The following is a 25,026-nucleotide window of genomic DNA, read 5'->3' as shown; positions in this document are numbered from 1 at the left end:
TACTGAACTTACTCTGTTCTGCCGGCCAATTAGACAGTACAATAAGAACTACTGTTTGCTATTGTTAGCCTAAGTACCAGTTTAAAGCCACTTATGTTTAATACAGCCTTCCTTGGAGCAATTTTAAACAAAAACCAAATTGAATTTTCAAAACAAAACTCTTGAAGAAATGGTTAATTTCAAAGACTTCCAGGAGTAGTTGTCCATGTTTAGCAGTAATATGTGTAAGCGTTCTCTCAAATATTGATTACGATGTTTGCTTAGCTTACAGCAAGTAGAAGCTGCGCGTGTTTTAAGAGCATAGTTGCACAAACGATGGCTCTGTGATCTTTACCAGACTTGTCTGAACCTAGTGTGAAGAGAACCTTGATGACTGGGGACATGCTCAGTTGCATATAGCAATTTAAGATTGGATGTCATTCTTGTCACCACTAGTGATCTTTTTGGGTATTGAACCCTAACCTGTTGATAATAAGTCCGACACTCTAGACCACTAGGTCATGGCTGCTCTTTAATGACAAGAAATTAAAAGGCTGGTTGTATCAAACGGCTGTGAAGATACGTTGGTTAGAGTTTTGATATAACTCTTTGCCTTTTTAAAGAGTTAGTAACCAGCAGCTGCAGTTGCCTCCCGGAATATATTAGGTGAAGGTCAAATCTCAACCAATGATTTAGTTAACTGTTTTATTTTACTCTCATACTCACTGGCTAATTATATGTGTTATTCTGAACAGACTTTCCAGTAACTGTAAAAGGTGAAAAAGAATGATAGCAAATTTGAATTCATCATACTACCGTAGTTTTCAGACTATTAGCCGCTACTTTTTTTTGATGTTTTGAGCCATGCGGCTTATACAAGGGTGCGGCTATTCCGTGGTTTTTCTTTCACCTCTGGGTAGCATTAACCGGAATCTTCAGTTAGTGTGCTTTTAGTGGTGAAAGAAAAAACGAAACAATGCCTAACGGTAGTGATGCATTAGGCATTGGGTTAAAAAGCGTTGGTTAATACGGAAGAGTGCCTAACGGCACTGTTCCGTTTTAACCAGCGACGTTGCTGCCATGTTAAAATACACCGTCATAAGTTCTGCGGCCTATACAAAAGGTGCGGCCTATGTATTGCTTAATTATCGGTTTTTTGGAAACAAAAGCAAATGCGGCTTATATAGGGGTGCGGTTAATAGTCCGAAACGTACGATACTTATACAAACCGAACTATATCATGACAAAACTGTGAAGATCTTTATAGCTCGGGTGTCTAACGATCTGCCAAAAAATCTTATTTTAAACAATAGAGTAGTGCTTAGAAGAGCTGGATATAAAGCTCACAGCACTTGGAAAATATAGCCACAAGAAACTCTGGAGATAAAACAAACTAAAATAGCCCCAAGTTTTCCCAGCTTTATGCATGTATGTAAGGAGAGCCAATCACTGCAAGAGCAGCAAGTTTCTACACAAGTGGAAATTTAGCTATCAGAAGGTGGCGCCATAAGCTCTGCAAAAACTGCTTGCAAAATCTGATTTAAATAAATTAAGCACTAAGACATCAAATCGAGAGTTGTCCCTCTCTGTAGTAAAGCTCTGCTTATTCCAGCAACTAGAAAGAACACCTGTTCTGTGCAAATAGCCCTAAAAGCAAATCTTTTGCATAGTGCAAAACTACTACAAAATGATCAATAAGATTTTTATAGGCACTGCATAGATATAATAAAGTTAATTGTTTAAAATAAAAATTAGTGTCTTTTTGGCATATTTCTTTTATAAAATTTCACTACAAGACTATAAAATTTTAGTGCGACCAGCGCATATGCTTATGTATTGAGGTTTTCACCTTTTTAATACTTACCCTTGTTATTTCCTTTCAGAACAATCAAAAATAGTCTGAAACCAAGTGGAATATGACGACTGCAGCTAGCGGCTTTGCAGCAGACATGAGTCCTATAACTGATGGTGACGGGGGGTTGTCTGAGGTCCATGAGATGTCTGTTGTCAACAGAAGAACTCTTCGAATGCAAGCGAGTTAGTTTAGCCCTAGTAGTTCTTTTACTAGACAGGCAATATTTCTATATATGACATAGCTAGCACTATGTATAGTATGACAACACAATGTTTCTGTATATGACATAGCTAGCACTATGTATAGTATGACAGCACAATGTTTCTGTATATGACATAGTTAGCACTATTTATAGTATGACAACACAATGTTTCTATATATGACATAGCTGGCACTATGTATAGTATGACAACACAATGTGTCTGTATATGACATAGCTAGCACTATGTATAGTATGACAACACAATGTTTCTATATATGACATAGCTAGCACTATGTATAGTATGACAACACAATGTTTCTGTATATGACATAGCTAGCACTATGTATAGTATGACAACACAATGTTTCTGTATATGACATAGCTAGCACTATGTATAGTATGACAACACAATGTTTCTATATATGACATAGCTAGCACTATGTATAGTATGACAACACAATATTTCTGTATATGACATAGCTAGCACTATGTATAGTATGACAACACAATGTTTCTATATATGACATAGCTAGCACTATGTATAGTATGACAACACAATGTTTCTGTATATGACATAGCTGGCACTATGTATAGTATGACAACACAATGTTTCTGTATATGACATAGCTAGCACTATGTATAGTATGACAACACAATATTTCTATATATGACATAGCTAGCACTATGTATAGTATGACAACACAATGTTTCTGTATATGACATAGCTAGCACTATGTATAGTATGACAACACAATGTTTCTGTATATGACATAGCTAGCACTATTTATAGTATGACAACACAATGTGTCTGTATATGACATAGCTAGCACTATGTATAGTATGACAACACAATGTTTCTGTATATGACATAGCTAGCTCTATGTATAGTATGACAACACAATGTTTCTGTATATGACATAGCTAGCACTATGTATAGTATGACAACACAATGTTTCTGTATATGACATAGCTAACACTATGTATAGTATGACAACACAGTGTTTCTGTATACGACATAGCTGGCACTATGTATAGTATGACAACACAATGTTTCTGTATATGACATAGTTAGCACTATTTATAGTATGACAACACAATGTTTCTATATATGACATAGCTAGCACTATGTATAGTATGACAACACAATGTTTCTATATATGACATAGCTAGCACTATGTATAGTATGACAACACAATGTTTCTATATATGACATAGCTAGCACTATGTATAGTATGACAACACAATGTTTCTGTATATGACATAGCTAGCACTATGTATAGTATGACAGCACAATGTTTCTATATATGACATAGCTAGCACTATGTATAGTATGACAACACAATGTTTCTGTATATGACATAGTTAGCACTATTTATAGTATGACAACACAATGTTTCTATATTTGACATAGCTAGCACTATGTATAGTATGACAACACAATGTTTCTATATTTGACATAGCTAGCACTATGTATAGTATGACAACACAATGTTTCTATATATGACATAGCTAGCACTATGTATAGTATGACAACACAATGTTTCTGTATATGACATAGCTAGCACTATGTATAGTATGACAGCACAATGTTTCTATATATGACATAGCTAGCACTATGTATAGTATGACAACACAATGTTTCTATATATGACATAGCTAGCACTATGTATAGTATGACAACACAATGTTTCTGTATATGACATAGCTAGCACTATGTATAGTATGACAACACAATGTTTCTGTATATGACATAGCTAGCACTATGTATAGTATGACAGCACAATGTTTCTATATATGACATAGCTAGCACTATGTATAGTATGACAACACAATGTTTCTGTATATGACATAGTTAGCACTATTTATAGTATGACAACACAATGTTTCTATATTTGACATAGCTAGCACTATGTATAGTATGACAACACAATGTTTCTATATTTGACATAGCTAGCACTATGTATAGTATGACAACACAATGTTTCTATATATGACATAGCTAGCACTATGTATAGTATGACAACACAATGTTTCTGTATATGACATAGCTAGCACTATGTATAGTATGACAGCACAATGTTTCTATATATGACATAGCTAGCACTATGTATAGTATGACAACACAATGTTTCTGTATATGACATAGCTAGCACTATGTATAGTATGACAACACAATGTTTCTGTATATGACATAGCTAGCACTATGTATAGTATGACAGCACAATGTTTCTATATATGACATAGCTAGCACTATGTATAGTATGACAACACAATGTTTCTGTATATGACATAGCTAGCACTATGTATAGTATGACAACACAATGTTTCTGTATATGACATAGCTGGCACTATGTATAGTATGACAACACAATGTTTCTGTATATGACATAGCTAGCACTATGTATAGTATGACAACACAATATTTCTATATATGACATAGCTAGCACTATGTATAGTATGACAACACAATGTTTCTGTATATGACATAGCTAGCACTATGTATAGTATGACAACACAATGTTTCTATATATGACATAGCTAGCACTATGTATAGTATGACAACACAATGTTTCTGTATATGACATAGTTAGCACTATTTATAGTATGACAACACAATGTTTCTGTATATGACATAGCTAGCACTATGTATAGTATGACAACACAATGTTTCTATATATGACATAGCTAGCACTATGTATAGTATGACAACACAATGTTTCTGTATATGACATAGCTAGCACTATGTATAGTATGACAACACAATATTTCTATATATGACATAGCTAGCACTATGTATAGTATGACAACACAATGTTTCTGTATATGACATAGCTAGCACTATGTATAGTATGACAACACAATGTTTCTGTATATGACATAGCTAACACTATGTATAGTATGACAACACAATGTTTCTATATATGACATAGCTAGCACTATGTATAGTATGACAACACAATGTTTCTGTATATGACATAGCTAGCACTATGTATAGTATGACAACACAATGTTTCTGTATATGACATAGCTGGCACTATGTATAGTATGACAACACAATGTTTCTGTATATGACATAGCTAGCACTATGTATAGTATGACAACACAATATTTCTATATATGACATAGCTAGCACTATGTATAGTATGACAACACAATGTTTCTGTATATGACATAGCTAGCACTATGTATAGTATGACAACACAATGTTTCTATATATGACATAGTTAGCACTATGTATAGTATGACAACACAATGTTTCTGTATATGACATAGTTAGCACTATTTATAGTATGACAACACAATGTTTCTGTATATGACATAGCTAGCACTATGTATAGTATGACAACACAATGTTTCTGTATATGACATAGCTAACACTATGTATAGTATGACAACACAATGTTTCTGTATATGACATAGCTAGCACTATGTATAGTATGACAACACAATGTTTCTGTATATGACATAGCTGGCACTATGTATAGTATGACAACACAATGTTTCTGTATATGACATAGCTAGCACTATGTATAGTATGACAACACAATATTTCTATATATGACATAGCTAGCACTATGTATAGTATGACAACACAATGTTTCTATATATGACATAGCTAGCACTATGTATAGTATGACAACACAATGTTTCTGTATTTGACATAGCTAGCACTATGTATAGTATGACAACACAATGTTTCTGTATATGACATAGCTAGCACTATGTATAGTATGACAACACAATGTTTCTGTATATGACATAGCTAGCACTATGTATAGTATGACAACACAATGTTTCTGTATATGACATAGTTAGCACTATGTATAGTATGACAACACAATGTTTCTGTATATGACATAGCTAGCACTATGTATAGTATAACAACACAATGTTTCTGTATATGACATAGCTAGCACTATGTATAGTATGACAACACAATGTTTCTGTATGTGACATAGCTAGCACTATGTATAGTATGACAACACAATGTTTCTGTATATGACATAGCTAGCACTATGTATAGTATGACAACACAATGTTTCTGTATATGACATAGCTAACACTATGTATAGTATGACAACACAATGTTTCTATATATGACATAGCTAGCACTATGTATAGTATGACAACACAATGTTTCTGTATATGACATAGCTGGCACTATGTATAGTATGACAACACAATGTTTCTGTATATGACATAGCTAGCACTATGTATAGTATGACAACACAATATTTCTATATATGACATAGCTAGCACTATGTATAGTATGACAACACAATGTTTCTGTATGTGACATAGCTAGCACTATGTATAGTATGACAACACAATGTTTCTATATATGACATAACTAGCACTATGTATAGTATGACAACACAATGTTTCTATATATGACATAGTTAGCACTATGTATAGTATGACAACACAATGTTTCTGTATTTGACATAGCTAACACTATGTATAGTATGACAACACAATGTTTCTGTATATGACATAGCTAGCACTATTTATAGTATGACAACACAATGTTTCTGTATATGACATAGCTAGCACTATGTATAGTATGACAACACAATGTTTCTGTGTATGACATAGCTAGCACTATGTATAGTATGACAACACAATGTTTCTGTATATGACATAGCTAGCACTATGTATAGTATGACAACACAATGTTTCTGTATATGACATAGCTAGCACTATGTATAGTATAACAACACAATGTTTCTGTATATGACATAGTTAGCACTATGTATAGTATGACAACACAATGTTTCTATATATGACATAGCTAGCACTATGTATAGTATGACAACACAATGTTTCTATATATGACATAGCTAGCACTATTTATAGTATGACAACACAATGTTTCTATATATGACATAGCTAGCACTATGTATAGTATGACAACACAATGTTTCTGTATATGACATAGTTAGCACTATGTATAGTATGACAACACAATGTTTCTGTATATGACATAGCTAGCACTATGTATAGTATGACAACATAATGTTTCTGTATATGACATAGCTAGCACTATGTATAGTATGACAGCACAATGTTTCTATATATGACATAGCTAACACTATGTATAGTATGACAACACAATGTTTCTGTATATGACATAGCTAGCACTATGTATAGTATGACAACACAATGGTTCTATATATGACATAGCTAGCACTATGTATAGTATGACAACACAATGTTTCTATATATGACATAGCTAGCACTATGTATAGTATGACAACACAATGTTTCTATATATGACATAGCTAGCACTATGTATAGTATGACAACATAATGTTTCTGTATGTGACATAGCTAGCACTATGTATAGTATGACAACACAATGTTTCTATATATGACATAGCTAGCACTATGTATAGTATGACAACACAATGTTTCTGTATATGACATAGCTAGCACTATGTATAGTATAACAACACAGTGTTTCTGTATATGACATAGCTAACACTATGTATAGTATGACAGCACAATGTTTCTATATATGACATAGTTAGCACTATGTATAGTATGACAACACAATGTTTCTATATATGACATAGCTAGCACTATGTATAGTATGACAACACAATGTTTCTATATATGACATAGCTAGCACTATGTATAGTATGACAACACAATGTTTCTATATATGACATAGCTAGCACTATGTATAGTATGACAACATAATGTTTCTGTATATGACATAGCTAGCACTATGTATAGTATGACAACACAATGTTTCTATATATGACATAGCTAGCACTATGTATAGTATGACAACACAATGTTTCTGTATATGACATAGCTAGCACTATGTATAGTATAACAACACAGTGTTTCTGTATATGACATAGCTAACACTATGTATAGTATGACAGCACAATGTTTCTATATATGACATAGTTAGCACTATGTATAGTATGACAACACAATGTTTCTGTATATGACATAGCTAGCACTATGTATAGTATGACAACACAATGTTTCTGTATATGACATAGCTAGCACTATGTATAGTATGACAACACAATGTTTCTGTATATGACATAGCTAGCACTATTTATAGTATGACAACACAATGTTTCTGTATGTGACATAGCTAGCACTATGTATAGTATGACAACACAATGTTTCTGTATATGACATAGCTAACACTATGTATAGTATGACAACACAATGTTTCTGTATATGACATAGCTAGCACTATGTATAGTATGACAACACAATGTTTCTGTATATGGCATAGCTAGCACTATGTATAGTATGACAACACAATGTTTCTATATATGACATAGCTAGCACTATGTATAGTATGACAACACAATGTTTCTGTATGTGACATAGCCAGCACTATGTATAGTATGACAACACAATGTTTCTATATATGACATAGCTAGCACTATGTATAGTATGACAACACAATGTTTCTATATATGACATAGCTAGCACTATGTATAGTATGACAACACAATGTTTCTGTATATGACATAGCTAGCACTATGTATAGTATGACAACACAATGTTTCTGTATATGACATAGCTAGCACTATGTATAGTATGACAACACAATGTTTCTGTATATGACATAGCTAGCACTATGTATAGTATGACAACACAATGGTTCTATATATGACATAGCTAGCACTATGTATAGTATGACAACACAATGTTTCTATATATGACATAGCTAGCACTATGTATAGTATGACAACACAATGTTTCTATATATGACATAGCTAGCACTATGTATAGTATGACAACATAATGTTTCTGTATGTGACATAGCTAGCACTATGTATAGTATGACAACACAATGTTTCTATATATGACATAGCTAGCACTATGTATAGTATGACAACACAATGTTTCTGTATATGACATAGCTAGCACTATGTATAGTATAACAACACAGTGTTTCTGTATATGACATAGCTAACACTATGTATAGTATGACAGCACAATGTTTCTATATATGACATAGTTAGCACTATGTATAGTATGACAACACAATGTTTCTATATATGACATAGCTAGCACTATGTATAGTATGACAACACAATGTTTCTATATATGACATAGCTAGCACTATGTATAGTATGACAACACAATGTTTCTATATATGACATAGCTAGCACTATGTATAGTATGACAACATAATGTTTCTGTATATGACATAGCTAGCACTATGTATAGTATGACAACACAATGTTTCTATATATGACATAGCTAGCACTATGTATAGTATGACAACACAATGTTTCTGTATATGACATAGCTAGCACTATGTATAGTATAACAACACAGTGTTTCTGTATATGACATAGCTAACACTATGTATAGTATGACAGCACAATGTTTCTATATATGACATAGTTAGCACTATGTATAGTATGACAACACAATGTTTCTGTATATGACATAGCTAGCACTATGTATAGTATGACAACACAATGTTTCTGTATATGACATAGCTAGCACTATGTATAGTATGACAACACAATGTTTCTGTATATGACATAGCTAGCACTATTTATAGTATGACAACACAATGTTTCTGTATGTGACATAGCTAGCACTATGTATAGTATGACAACACAATGTTTCTGTATATGACATAGCTAACACTATGTATAGTATGACAACACAATGTTTCTGTATATGACATAGCTAGCACTATGTATAGTATGACAACACAATGTTTCTGTATATGGCATAGCTAGCACTATGTATAGTATGACAACACAATGTTTCTATATATGACATAGCTAGCACTATGTATAGTATGACAACACAATGTTTCTGTATGTGACATAGCCAGCACTATGTATAGTATGACAACACAATGTTTCTATATATGACATAGCTAGCACTATGTATAGTATGACAACACAATGTTTCTATATATGACATAGCTAGCACTATGTATAGTATGACAACACAATGTTTCTGTATATGACATAGCTAGCACTATGTATAGTATGACAACACAATGTTTCTGTATATGACATAGCTAGCACTATTTATAGTATGACAACACAATGTTTCTGTATGTGACATAGCTAGCACTATGTATAGTATGACAACACAATGTTTCTGTATATGACATAGCTAACACTATGTATAGTATGACAACACAATGTTTCTGTATATGACATAGCTAGCACTATGTATAGTATGACAACACAATGTTTCTGTATATGACATAGCTAGCACTATGTATAGTATGACAACACAATGTTTCTGTATATGACATAGCTAGCACTATGTATAGTATGACAACACAATGTTTCTGTATATGACATAGCTAACACTATGTATAGTATGACAACACAATGTTTCTATATTTGACATAGTTAGCACTATGTATAGTATGACAACACAATGTTTCTATATATGACATAACTAGCACTATGTATAGTATGACAACACAATGTTTCTGTATATGACATAGCTAACACTATGTATAGTATGACAACACAATGTTTCTGTATATGACATAGCTAGCACTATGTATGGTATGACAACGCAATGTTTCTGTATATGACATAGCTAGCACTATGTATAGTATGACAACACAATGTTTCTGTATATGACATAGCTAGCACTATGTATAGTATGACAACACAATGTTTCTGTATGTGACATAGCTAGCACTATTTATAGTATGACAACACAATGTTTCTATATATGACATAGCTAGCACTATGTATAGTATGACAACACAATGTTTCTGTATGTGACATAACTAGCACTATGTATAGTATGACAACACAATGTTTCTGTATGTGACATAGCTAACACTATGTATAGTATGACAACACAGTGTTTCTGTATATGACATAGCTAGCACTATGTATAGTATGACAACACAGTGTTTCTGTATGTGACATAGCTAACACTATGTATAGTATGACAACACAGTGTTTCTGTATATGACATAGCTAGCACTATGTATAGTATGACAACACAATGTTTCTATATATGACATAGCTAGCACTATGTATAGTATGACAACACAATGTTTCTGTATATGACATAGCTAGCACTATGTATAGTATGACAACACAATGTTTCTGTATGTGACATAGCTAGCACTATTTATAGTATGACAACACAATGTTTCTATATATGACATAGCTAGCACTATGTATAGTATGACAACACAATGTTTCTGTATGTGACATAACTAGCACTATGTATAGTATGACAACACAATGTTTCTGTATGTGACATAGCTAACACTATGTATAGTATGACAACACAGTGTTTCTGTATATGACATAGCTAGCACTATGTATAGTATGACAACACAATGTTTCTATATATGACATAGCTAGCACTATGTATAGTATGACAACACAATGTTTCTATATATGACATAACTAGCACTATGTATAGTATGACAACACAATGTTTCTATATATGACATAACTAGCACTATGTATAGTATGACAACACAATGTTTCTGTATATGACATAGCTAGCACTATGTATAGTATGACAACACAATGTTTCTGTATGTGACATAACTAGCACTATGTATAGTATGACAACACAATGTTTCTGTATGTGACATAGCTAACACTATGTATAGTATGACAACACAATGTTTCTATATATGACATAGCTAGCACTATGTATGGTATGACAACACAATGTTTCTGTATATGACATAGCTAACACTATGTATAGTATGACAACACAGTGTTTCTGTATATGACATAGCTAGCACTATGTATGGTATGACAACACAATGTTTCTGTATATGACATAGCTAACACTATGTATAGTATGACAACACAATGTTTCTATATTTGACATAGTTAGCACTATGTATAGTATGACAACACAATGTTTCTATATATGACATAGCTAGCACTATGTATAGTATGACAGCACAATGTTTCTGTATATGACATAGCTAGCACTATTTATAGTATGACAACACAATGTTTCTATATATGACATAGCTAACACTATGTATAGTATGACAACACAATGTTTCTATATTTGACATAGTTAGCACTATGTATAGTATGACAACACAATGTTTCTATATATGACATAGCTAGCACTATGTATAGTATGACAACACAATGTTTCTGTATATGGCATAGCTAGCACTATGTATAGTATGACAGCACAATGTTTCTGTATATGACATAGCTAGCACTATGTATAGTATGACAACACAATGTTTCTGTATATGACATAGCTAGCACTAATTATAGTATGACAACACAATGTTTCTGTATATGACATAGCTAGCACTATGTATAGTATGACAACACAATGTTTCTATATATGACATAGTTAGCACTATTTATAGTATGACAACACAATGTTTCTATATATGACATAGCTAGCACTATGTATAGTATGACAACACAATGTTTCTATATTTGACATAGTTAGCACTATGTATAGTATGACAACACAATGTTTCTATATATGACATAGCTAGCACTATGTATAGTATGACAGCACAATGTTTCTGTATATGACATAGCTAGCACTATTTATAGTATGACAACACAATGTTTCTATATTTGACATAGTTAGCACTATGTATAGTATGACAACACAATGTTTCTGTATATGACATAGTTAGCACTATGTATAGTATGACAACACAATGTTTCTATATGTGACATAGCTAGCACTATGTATAGTATGACAACACAATGTTTCTATATGTGACATAGCTAGCACTATGTATAGTATGACAACACAATGTTTCTGTATATGACATAGCTAGCACTATGTATAGTATGACAACACAATGTTTCTGTATATGACATAGCTAGCACTATGTATAGTATAACAACACAATGTTTCTGTATATGACATAGCTAGCACTATGTATAGTATGACAACACAATGTTTCTATATATGACATAGCTAGCACTATTTCTAGTATGACAACACAATGTTTCTGTATATGACATAGCTAGCACTATTTATAGTATGACAACACAATGTTTCTATATATGACATAGCTAGCACTATGTATGGTATGACAACACAATGTTTCTGTATATGACATAGCTAGCACTATTTATAGTATGACAACACAATGTTTCTATATATGACATAGCTAGCACTATGTATAGTATGACAACACAATGTTTATGATAAATAAATAAAAACACAAATGACTATCTTAAAGAATAGAAGTTTGACTCCTAAACACTTCTTGTTACAAAGCCAGTTCAGTAAAGAACAAACAGCTTGCAAATGTGTAACGTGCATCAAATAACTCCTTAACTTTCTTAAATCCTTCAACTTCCTTTTATTGAGGTGTTGTAAATTGATATGTTCACACGCATTTACCTAACAGAGAGCTACCAGCTTGCCAAATGAATATGATTGTTACTCCATAAAAACTTTTATGATGGGATGCGTATTGAGTTTTTTGACTAGAATGCTATGTGTACGGCAAGTGAAGGAGATTCTAGAATCAACTTATTGACTTAGACTCTTGACATGAGAATTTTAATTGTTATATTTAGAAGGAACATCAGAAGATGAACAAGGGAAAGAAATTTTAAGTTCAGGCACTATTATTGCTGGTTTTTTCGAAGTCACTACCTCGCATGGAATTTCCCATATACACCAAGCTAAAGGTACACCACTGCTGTCTGTGTTGATGTATGAGTAAACAATGGGAACTAACAATGAGTGTTTTCTCTTTGTGTTATCAGGGCTTAGTAGTAGTTTTACAGCACAAGTGTATTCTTACCAAAAACCTGCAATCGCTCTGTATATATACGAGTGTTTTGGTCTATTCTAAAGGCAGTATTAAAAAGTCGATATGGACCTTACTATCACTGGCATCGCTGACGTCCCTAATACTTCATCTCATATACCTCATCACCGGCTATATCTCTTTTGATGTTCTCACCAATGTAGCGGTTGTTGAGTCTCGTTCTATGGACTTTCCAGGTGAGCATCATGCATCCTGCATTAGAATATATTGTACTAGTACCCTGGAAGTCTATTGCGCCATGAGAGATCATCAGGTGTAATAACTATACATACAATTATTACAAAACGCTGAAAGTCGATTGGTTGTCTCAGAAGTTAAAGTGGTGGCCTAGTAAGTGTTCCTGGACACATAGTCAAGTGTAGCAACCGTATCTACACTATTCAGCAATGTGATTTGACTGTTGATTGGTGTGGTTGTTAGAGTGCCAGACTTATGCTTGAAGTTGTGAGTTCAAAACCTGTATGATGCAATCTTTTTTCCCAACCCAAGCTTAGGACAAGCAGATGTGCACGGCTTTCATTATAGTGTAGATTTTTTTTATAACATGTAATTATGGTTAATGTATCTTAGAGTTTTCCTGTCTGTCAAAGTTAGTAATTTCTATTAAAATATTTTGCAGCCGTAACAGTTTGCAACAGCAATGGTCTTAAAAGCTCAAACATTCCTGCTCAACTGTTGGAGATAATAACAAGTAGAATGGAGGGCCTATTGAATGGCACTCAGACAACTCGATCAAATACAGCTACATACAAAAGGCTATCTGAAGGTCGTTCTAGTAATTCATATAAAATCCATATAGTAGACACACAGCACCAATTCGATGCTTCATGACAGAAAAGATCTTAATTATGCTGTAAACAGCCTGTTTGTGTTTAACACCTAGTACTCTACTAGGAATGTGTTTTCCTAAGTGTTAAAATATTATTAATTATATACCTCAATTGGGAGTCTTCTTAGTTACAGTTAGCAGTTACATGTATAATTGCACGATTGTTATCATTGATTACATTTAGTCATTACATAAATAATAATAATATAATTGTTATTCAGTAACTAAAATATGAACCATCAACGCAAAAGGTTTACTCAGTTGTATAATATACACAGCTCTCACGCACACTGTACACAGAGTCAATATTGGATAATATATAGCATATATTGTGCATATTGCCCAAGATTCAAATTAATGGTACGTCTACATATTTCTCTCAGTTTACTCACTTTATCTCTAGTTAACTTAACAAACCTGTTAGTTATGCTACTTTTAGATAATCAACCTGTACATTATATTGTATCACGGTTAATAAATACACGTTACAATGTAGAGTTTTTAATGGAGTATCCGCTGCTAATCAATTAAAACAGCTTATTTTTAGACTCTAATGCTCAGATCATAACAAATCTAGAAACAAACTAAGCTCTTTTGCTACTTCTAAAACATAGGCAAAGTTGATGTAGAATTAAAAAGTGAAGTGTGTCTGTTGTCTAGCTTTTAAGCATCCATTATTGGTTGCTAAGGCTTTAACAGCAAATTATACTTTTAAATTTATTAAAAAGAAAGCATATACCCACTCTCAAGTGTCTCAGTCATCTCTCAAACGTTTTCTGAATTGGTCTGCTAAAAACATCACATTATGCAAATTCTTCAGCTCCATAATGAATGCTAAAATGTGTGAAGCAGGGTGGATCTAAAGATTAGTAATAGGAGTTGTCCTGCAACTGAGAAGACAACTATTGGTATGCATTGTCTGCTTTCAGAAATTGCCTTGTTGAATGAAGCAGAAAAAGAACTATTAGGCTACTCACAGGCTGACATGTTTATTTACTGCACCTATAATAGTGAGAACTGTGCCGGAACATTCTGGAGACACTTTGATAGCACTTATGGAAACTGCTACACATTCAATTCAGGAAAATTTGGTGTTGCCAAGAGCAGCCTGGCTGGAGCTTCCAATGGTATGATATAACAAGCATGACAGTAGGACAACTCAAACCACTGTAAGAAAAGTTGTAACAAGCATGGTTTAATGCTGTAGTGTTGACAGCTTTATTGTAGAGTTTTTCAAGTTTGCTAAGTTTTTGATTTTATTTTGAACTTCGCTCCTTATAATTCCAGGTGGTGGTAGGTTTGTGTTTGTCAGTAAGCATTAACTTGATATTATCATATTATGATACAATTCATGTTTATTATCATAAATACACATATCTTTAAAATAGCCTATTAACACCATCAAACAAATCCCTTTGACTAACATCACATGCTGCTGAGTTTTCAACATACAACTTGACAGCTTGTTGTCATGATTGAGAGAAAATGCGAGATTGCTTAAGCAGGCTTTAAATGGTTTTTGCTTTTATGCTATAGTAAAAAATGCTTGCTGGCAAGCATGATATTAACCTGGGCACTACCTATTTTTTTGTTTTCTTGCAAAAGTTATTTACTGTCTTCAGTGTAGGAATACCCTATGCAATTCTGAAATTACTATGGCGGCCTATTACATATTGCAGGTTTAACTCTCACAATTAATATTGGTGAGTATGACTACCTGCCCTTTCTGACTGAGGATGCTGGAATAAGAGTTGTCATTCATGATCAGGATGCCATGCCGTTTCCTGATCGAGATGGTATAACTGCCTCACCTGGTCAAATTAGTAACATCGCTCTTAAAAAGGTAAGCGCAGCTGCATTATTACCTTATCATGAGCATGTATCAGTACTTTTACTGTTCAGTATGTATTCTTGTTACACTGCATGTTCTTGATGCTTCTCACCATGATATTCAGATATATCTCCAACTTCCTCATTTGGAAGCAATGGTAGAGATATGCAAATACTGTCGCATTTATACTATTAGACCTCGATCAACAGTACCCAACACTCATCACATTGTAACGCGTGCAAACAGTCATATAACATGTTAAACAGCTCTAGTAGTACTAACGAGTTAAGGAAATTACCCTGATGCGATTAACAGAGTATAAAATTTAACAATGAAACAAAACTATTAATATTCTACTGGTTAATGCTGCATACATCTATGAATGCTAAACATGACACAGTTATAAATATTTCTAGGTGTGTATAAGATGAAAGAGTAATATGTAATGCTACTGTAGTCCACACTATCATAATCACTAGTTACCACAGCTTGCTAACACTCTTCCATGTTCTCACATGCATTTAGGATTATACTCTAATTTTCAACAGTGTTTGACAAATTACAGGTGTTAATATTGATCAGATACGCTAGTCTGTTATACTGAGTTTCACATATCTATCTATGTCTATGGCACATATCTATCTATTCCAATCAGCTTTACATCTACTAGTTTTAATCAGTTTCACTTCAAACTGTTTGGCCACATTTGACATCCATATTTTTATCCATGTGTGCTTGTATCAGTTTCTCCAACCTTTACATCAATTAGCTCTCTTCACTATTACATCCATCTGCTTCACATCATTGTAGAGTTGCTTAATGTATATTTAGCCTATTCACCATTCCTTCACATGTTTTCACATTTTCCTTCACATATTGTAGATAGTTACAACAAGAAAATCTGGAAAATATGGTAACTGTACAACAGCTACACAAAACAATGAAAATATGTACCACCTTCCATATAATGTGAGCTATACCCAATGGGCCTGCTTACAGACGTGTTACCAGAAAGAGTGAGTCAATCCATGCAGATGCTAGAGCACTGCCCACCGTTGTTCTCCACTATTATTCAGAACTACAACAAGTAGTTATCCAGGACTGCGATGTATTCTTGCTAGCGTCTAGTTGACACAGTACAAAGATGCCTTTTTTGTAGAATGATTATTTACACAATTGCAACTTTCAATACTGATCAAACGTGTTTGACTCCACAACAATCTTTTTAACTGCATATAAGAGTTGTTTTTACTAAGGTGAGATAACTTCAAAGAATAAATTAAAACCAACTTTGGCTGTTTCTGTGATATAATGGGAAGCTAATAATCTATGGGTGATTCAATGTGGTCTATGAAATGCTTACAGGTTAGTAAATCTATGTAGATGCTTTCATCCAGATCTGCCGTATGACTCGAGTTCACCTGTGTTTAACGGCCTCCCTTCAGCTTCAGGTCCTTGCAGGTTAAACAACGTAATTCAAAGTGAGTTATCGTTACGAATACTGAATTATTTTATCAAGCAAGCTTAATTGTTGTGCTATGGTTTACACATTTACTGCTGTTTTGTAAGCCTTACTTGCCATAGCTCGCTGTTTTTAATTCTATGACCTTATATTTATTCTTCAACCAGTGTAACAGCTTTTGAGTTGGTTTACTTGCAACAAAATTCACATTACAGTTATTTGGTATCAAAAAACTCACCATGCCTTACTCTGCTGTGTTTAGGTGTAAATATATGGAAATGTGATTACAAGCTCTTAAAAGCTCAAAAACAAACAGTTCATCGCAGTCATCACGAAAACGCCGTAGCTTAGAATCCCTTTACAAAACGGCTCAAATGGGACATAGCTGAACAAGATGGCTTCTGTTTGCACTTTCATGCAACCTCATTCGTCGAAATATTTTCACAAATATACTTCTCACATTCAATAAAACTATGTTTATTGTCCTTACGCTTCTATTTCATCATCATCGTAATGCTGTCATTTTTAGCACTGACATCTCAAAACCCACTGTAAAAATTTGTTTAATTTTTTAGCCTTAGCTCGAAGAAGTGCATATCATCCTCTGATAAACATGATGAGCTTGTTGGTCACCTGTGATAGTCGAAAAATGCTGCAAAAATTGTTCACGCTGTTTGGCAGGAGGTATGGGTCACATGATAAGATTACGACTAGACGATTAGACCAAACCGAAACTGTAAAGTAGCGAGCATCTATATTTGATACGGGCTTTTTGGTAAAACCCAAAGTGTTTGTCATAAACTAGTGCTACGAGAAGTTTTATAGTGAGCCTTTTAATGGTCTTTCAATTTACGTGATAACATCATGTGTCAAAACAATAACCAAATTGCTTGAGTATGTCAGAGAAATAAACTGATTCCACCCTACAGCGTTTTCCTGATGGCGGCGATTAACCGTTTTTGAGCTTTTAAGAGCTTATAATCGCATTTCCACATATTTTGCACTTACAACGCGGCAGAGTAAGACATGGTGAATCTTTTGATACCAAATAAGGCTAATGTGAATTTTGTTGCAAGTCAACCTTTCAAACTGTAAGGCGCTTCTAGAGGCTCTTTTCACAGTTTTGGTTCAACTACCTAATTCAAGAAATGTAGGCTCACAACCACATACTTATTTAAACTAATTGACCAGAATATAATTGCAAACTTTAGAATACTTTCACTTTAGAAATCTTTGAGGAATCTATCTTCAAAACTCATAATAGTTGTATTTTAACATTTATGCCTATGCATTGTGTTTTAGCAAACTGTACCATAACAGTAAAAGAGAACTTTGCAGACCGGAGCCTTCCATGCGCTAAATGTTTTCAGCCGTGTGTGTACGTATGACCTGATACCTGTGAAACTATATATTGTCTTCAAGTATTATCTCAGAGTTCTAACACTAAGAGCTTTGCAGTGACTGCTCCATATACATGTATGTATTGTATTAGGTTAGCGCATAAACAAAATCAAAAACTGTTGGACTAGTTGGTATCTCAAAGGTGTGATGTGTTATATCATTTGAAAGCTCACTCATTGACAAATAATGGTTTTTGTTTTGCAGAGAATCTACCTTTGAAAGTTCATTATCCACCTCCCTCTATCCTGCAATTAGTTATATTGTAAGTATCCTTACCATTTTCAAGGCTTGTGTAACTTTCGTCCTTTTCTACTCACATGTGCCTTGTGTGGGTCGAGTTTTAAGAACTTGTTCAATTTACAAAGTGCTCAACTCTGCATTACAGTACTGACATAACTGAGTAGAATATTTGATATTCCCTAGTACAAGTGTCAACTTAATGAGAGTAATGACACTACTGTGGTAATTTGTATAATAGATCATCTATTGTCATCCAAAAAACTTAACTTTTCAGAACTCTCAGCTCAACATAGCCATTTAGTATTGAAACATCAACAAGATGACAGGGTCTGCCAATCTATACAAGAAATATTTGAGATCTACTCATTGCGCAATTGCTTTATAGCTACACTTATCTATAGTCACACTCCTTTATAATCACAATCCACTGTAAGCACACTTATCTATAGTCACACTATTCTATAATAACACTTGTCTATAATCTCACTTGTTTATACTAACACTCTTCTATAAGCACACTCATCTATAATCACACATGTCTACAATCACACTCGTCTATAATCACACATGTCTATAATCACACTTGTCTATAATCACATTTGTCTATAGGAACACTTGTCTATAATCGCACTGGTATATAATCACACTTGTCTATAATCACACTTGTCTTTACTAACACTCTTCTATAAGCACACTCGTCTATCATCACACTGGTCTATAATCACATTTGTCTATAATCACACTTGTCTATAATCACACTTGTCTATAATCACACTGGTATATAACCATACTTGCCTATAATAACACTTGTCTATGATCCCGCATCTCTATAATCACACTTCTTTATAATCACACTTGTCTATAAGCACACTCGTCTATAATCACACTTCTTTATAATCACACTTGTCTATAAGCACACTCGTCTATAATCACACTCGTCTATAATCACAAATGTCTACCATCACACATGCTTATAATCACACTTGTCTAAAATAGCACTTGTCTATAATCACACTCGCCTATAATCACACTTGTCTATAATAACGCTTGTTTATCACCACGCTTCTTTATAATCACACTTGTCTGTAATAACGCTTGTTTATCACCACGCTTCTTTATAATCACACTTGTCTGTAATGACACTTGTGATTATTCTAACAGTATCCAGATCAATTTTTTTAGTTCCCATTCTAATGATTTTATTATCGCTACTTACAAATCCCTTATTTTATGCAGAGTGACTTCATCAACCTTCTGAATGCAACACATGGCTCCTTAATGACTTCCTTAACTAATATATATGGCAAAAACCAGATAGCTACCGGCATTAGAGCAAATTTTCTCAAGATAAACGTCTATTACCAATCTATGACCTATATGACATATACTGAAGTTGCGAGCTATGGTGATTATCAGTTTGTCTCTGACTTAGGTAAGTGTCATGACAGTTGACAAATAGGAACAAAGTGCATGCTATACACATGTTTAGGAGCACAGAAGTGCCCGGCTGTACGAGTATGATATTGCAAACTTAAATAGACTAATATATAAAGCCACAAACCATGCTGTTCATAATTAGGTCATCAGGGTTGGCATTTTTTCCGGGCAAAACTGTTTTTCCCAGGGCAGCGGGAAAAACTGGTGAAAACCGGAAAAAACTGGTAAAAACTGGAACAACTGGTAAAAACCGGGAACAACTGGGAAATATTATAACGCCAGAATTTTTATCAAAATATTTTACTAAACAATGAAATTTAATAAAAATAGAAAATTGGACTAAACAATTAGTTGTGTGACTCCATATTTATATCAATCAATAGCAATGGAGATAAAATAGTGATGAAAAGTTGGGAAAAGGAGAAAAAACCAACACCCAAGATACGGGCCAACGTTAAATAACGATGAGCCTTTTACAGTTCAATAATATAACTGTTTTGATGTGTATTGTTTAGCACTTTTTCCTTAGTGCAGACCAAGCTGCGCAACAGGCTTGGAATGGAGAAAGCGTCCAAACTGGTAGCTTGATACCAAAACCTAAAAACAATTTCTTTAGAGTATGATTCGGTCGAATACGAGGATTAACTTTTCTTAGACAATCAATTCTAACTACTCTAATCTGTTTGTTCAGTTCACCGGTCTGGACTACTTGGCATTATCTTCATGTGTTTCCATTTTTCAATTGTTTTCTAATTGTTGCATTATGCTTACTGTCATGTTTCACAGTTATGAATTTTGCTTTTCATTTAATATTACTATTTAATATATGTAAATAAACGAATATTATCTTGTGATCTGGTCTTTTCATTCAATATTTAGTAAATAAACCAGTTATAAAGGGTATGTGCTTTTTTAGTCTGTGTACTGTTAAAGAGCCATAAAGAAGCTCTTTGACAGCTAATGATATAATTGTATTGTTGTTCTTTGCTTAAGCATTACTCAACTTGTCAAAAAAAGGTTTTTTAGTTTTTTCCACTTTTGGACAAAAATGAGTTTTTCCTGGGGCGGTAAAAACCGGTATAAACCGGCGGTAATAACCGCCACGGGGCAATACTATGCCAACCCTGTAGGTCATAATAAAACACTTTTCTCTCACATTTATATTCACACAAATAATTATACAAACCAATATTCTGCAGACAATTACAGTTGCTAATATACATTCAAGAGTTCTTGTGAATAACATAAGAGACAGTTGGAACAAACATTTTATATAACAAGCTTTTGATAACTGATATTACTAGGAAACAATGATTTTTTTAAAGAGCCAAGTCTAATCACAGAGACCTAGTAATTGCATTTGTCACCAGAATTATGATATGTGAAGATGTTCAACCAGAATACATGTCTCCTATTGTTGTAATCTACAAAAAGATGACTCATTCTATTGGTGCGAGCTAAGGAAAGGCATTCAAGATTTCATATCTTTAAACTAAATCTAATTACAAATGTTGATGTCTATGTTTCCAATAATATAGAACATCAATAAAACCAAAACCTTTTTTAAACTTGAATTATTAATAATTATTGAAACTTCAGACTGACAGCTGCGAGACTGCATTTAATCAAAAAGCAAAGCAGTATTCAACAATACTCTTATCTACCGGTGTAATGTGTGATGTTGTGAACTTGTAACACTATATGCAGAGACAAGAATTAGTGAGCATATAAATCTATGCTTTTTGCGTATATCGTTTGATAGTTTGTATTTACAATGTATGTAGTGAACTCGCATCACAGAGTTATTTGAATCGACTACATTATGAGCTATTGTTAAAGGTTAACTGACAGCATTTTAATATTTCATGTACATCTATTCATAACAGGTGAAATTATTGATGACTAGTGTTGTTCCCACTCAAATGCAGTTTACTCTCCTGATAATGTTATGATAGCTTCAGTTCATACTGTTTAAACGTAGGCATCAGCAGTCTTTATATCAAATATTTGTAAGCTGACCCTAAGGCTAACAAGTATTAGACTATGATAAATCAGTTGATAGATGTCTGATTACTCAAGACAAATAATTTTTCTGCTAGTCCCTTACAGATAAGCTAAAACAAAACATATCTAATTTTTTTATAGCTGCATTAAAAAATGAAATCAGGTTCCTCATTTCCCATTTTTCAGCCTCTCTATGGGAGATTCGTTTCCCAGCTTTATCTTTACTTTTCTATCACCCTAAGAAAGGTGTTCCTGCGACTAGAGTTAATTGCTACAATATATTGTAGGAGGAGCATTTGGCCTATGGATCGGATGGTCTGCGCTGACACTCTTTGAGATCTTTGAGTTTGCCATTGACTTGCTAACCTATGTGTGCTGCAGGTGCAGCGTAAATAAACACTCATAGTTGTTGCCATAGTTACGAATAAGCATAGAAGGCTGAAGTGCTGTTTATCAACTCTATACTTCAACAAATTGTACTTCTTTTTCTATGATCGCTTTTTTAAAATTTTCATTTTTATTATATGGTGCCAAAACTATAAATTTTTTTGAAAAGGTTGTACTTTATGACTTCCTATGATGTCAATGTGAACAAAAATATTTTAGGCTCTGTTTTTTGTGGTAGCCACGTAACTTTTAGTGAGTATGTATCTGCTTGAATAAAACTTTGAGTTCAATTCAATATAAGCTTGTTTCTCACATGGTATGCTGTTATCATAGATGAAGTTACTGCTATTGATATCTGGTTAATTTATTGACAATGCTTAAGGCTGCTGTTCAGTCACCATATTTAAATATATTCTATAAAATATCATGTGATTTCTCGTGAGTACGAGAAGTGAACTATTAAACCTCATTCTATATACACATATAAAATGTTTCCCTCCCCCAGTTAACCTAGAAGTTAATGATAATGTCTACTCGAGCTCTGGTCTCCTACCCGAAACCTGGGAGTTTGAGCATGGCCTTAAGATCTTAGCTATTCTCAACAGCCGCTTTTCTGTAACTTACATGTGTTGATGATCGCAGGTATTTTAGCAAGCCACATTTGATGTGCAGGTGTTATTGCACCCAATGCTATGATTACTTATCTGAGGTTTATGACCTTCACCAGACATATATGTAAACTAGGTGAATGCCCGGCATTGCATGGAGAATAAAAATATTACCCAATGAATTTGAGTAACTTACCTGGTAAGCTACTTCTTTACAAAAAGCTTACCTTTACTAGAGCAATTGCCATATTTGCAGACGACTTAATAATAATTCTGTTCGGCGTAACTGTCAACCTTGCTAATTAATGACTTCAAGTGAGTATTTTAACTGATGTAATGAATGCCATAAAAATCATTTAGGCCTATCACTTGGGTACTGTTACAGTAGTCTATTGGTTAAGCTCGCCGCCTCTAGATCTGGATGTTCAGAGACAAAATCCAGTTCATGTATACTGTTTATCGCTAGATTAACTGGACACAGGATTAAAAAACAAACACTGAGATTTATATAAATATCAGTATATATAGATATACATCTATATATTCTACAGTGTACATATATATGTAGAATATATAGATATACATCTATATATTCTACATATATATGTAGAAGGCTAACTGTCAATAAAGGCTGTACTGTGCACACGGATGAGGCAGTATGAGATGTCGCTACCAGGCTGTCATCACATCTAGCTATTACCTTAAAAAAAGCATGCCTATAAAATCTTGCTTTAGTCCAGTGTCAAATAGACGTTCGTCTGTTTTTTTTCAAAATATTCTTTTACTCCAATAAATGTAATAAGTAGATGTAATAAAATGCAATAAATGTAATAGTAGCTGAAATCTATACCTTGTACGCTTTCATTTTTTATGTAAATTGACTGGTTAAGAAGCTGCTAACAGTGAATAATGTGGGAAAAAAGAATGCCGAAAATATGCAGTGACTGTACTTATAAGAAACTATGAACGGTTAAACTCATCCTGACTTGTCCACTTTATTTCATGA

The 25,026-nt window shown here is 33.6% G+C and overlaps 1 protein-coding gene across 1 annotated transcript; it reads left to right on the top strand.

Moving 5' to 3' along the window:
* The first annotated feature begins 1,955 nt into the window (after window positions 1-1,955).
* On the top strand, window positions 1,956-23,431 carry LOC137387909 (FMRFamide-activated amiloride-sensitive sodium channel-like). The gene is made up of 12 exons (XM_068074422.1): window positions 1,956-2,016; window positions 13,565-13,678; window positions 13,848-13,997; window positions 14,441-14,587; window positions 15,580-15,777; window positions 16,330-16,493; window positions 17,364-17,497; window positions 17,847-17,962; window positions 19,246-19,321; window positions 19,549-19,606; window positions 20,821-21,016; window positions 23,313-23,431. Exons 1-12 carry the CDS (start codon window positions 1,977-1,979, stop codon window positions 23,429-23,431), a joined length of 1,512 nt encoding a protein of 503 aa, XP_067930523.1. The 5' UTR covers window positions 1,956-1,976.
* The last annotated feature ends 1,595 nt before the right edge of the window (window positions 23,432-25,026 follow it).

The sequence above is a fragment of the Watersipora subatra genome, chromosome 2, assembly GCF_963576615.1.
Source record: "Watersipora subatra chromosome 2, tzWatSuba1.1, whole genome shotgun sequence".
NCBI lineage: Eukaryota > Metazoa > Bryozoa > Gymnolaemata > Cheilostomatida > Watersiporidae > Watersipora > Watersipora subatra.
The sequence above is the reverse complement of the archived record's forward strand: the minus strand, read 5'-3'. Positions and strand labels throughout refer to the sequence as shown.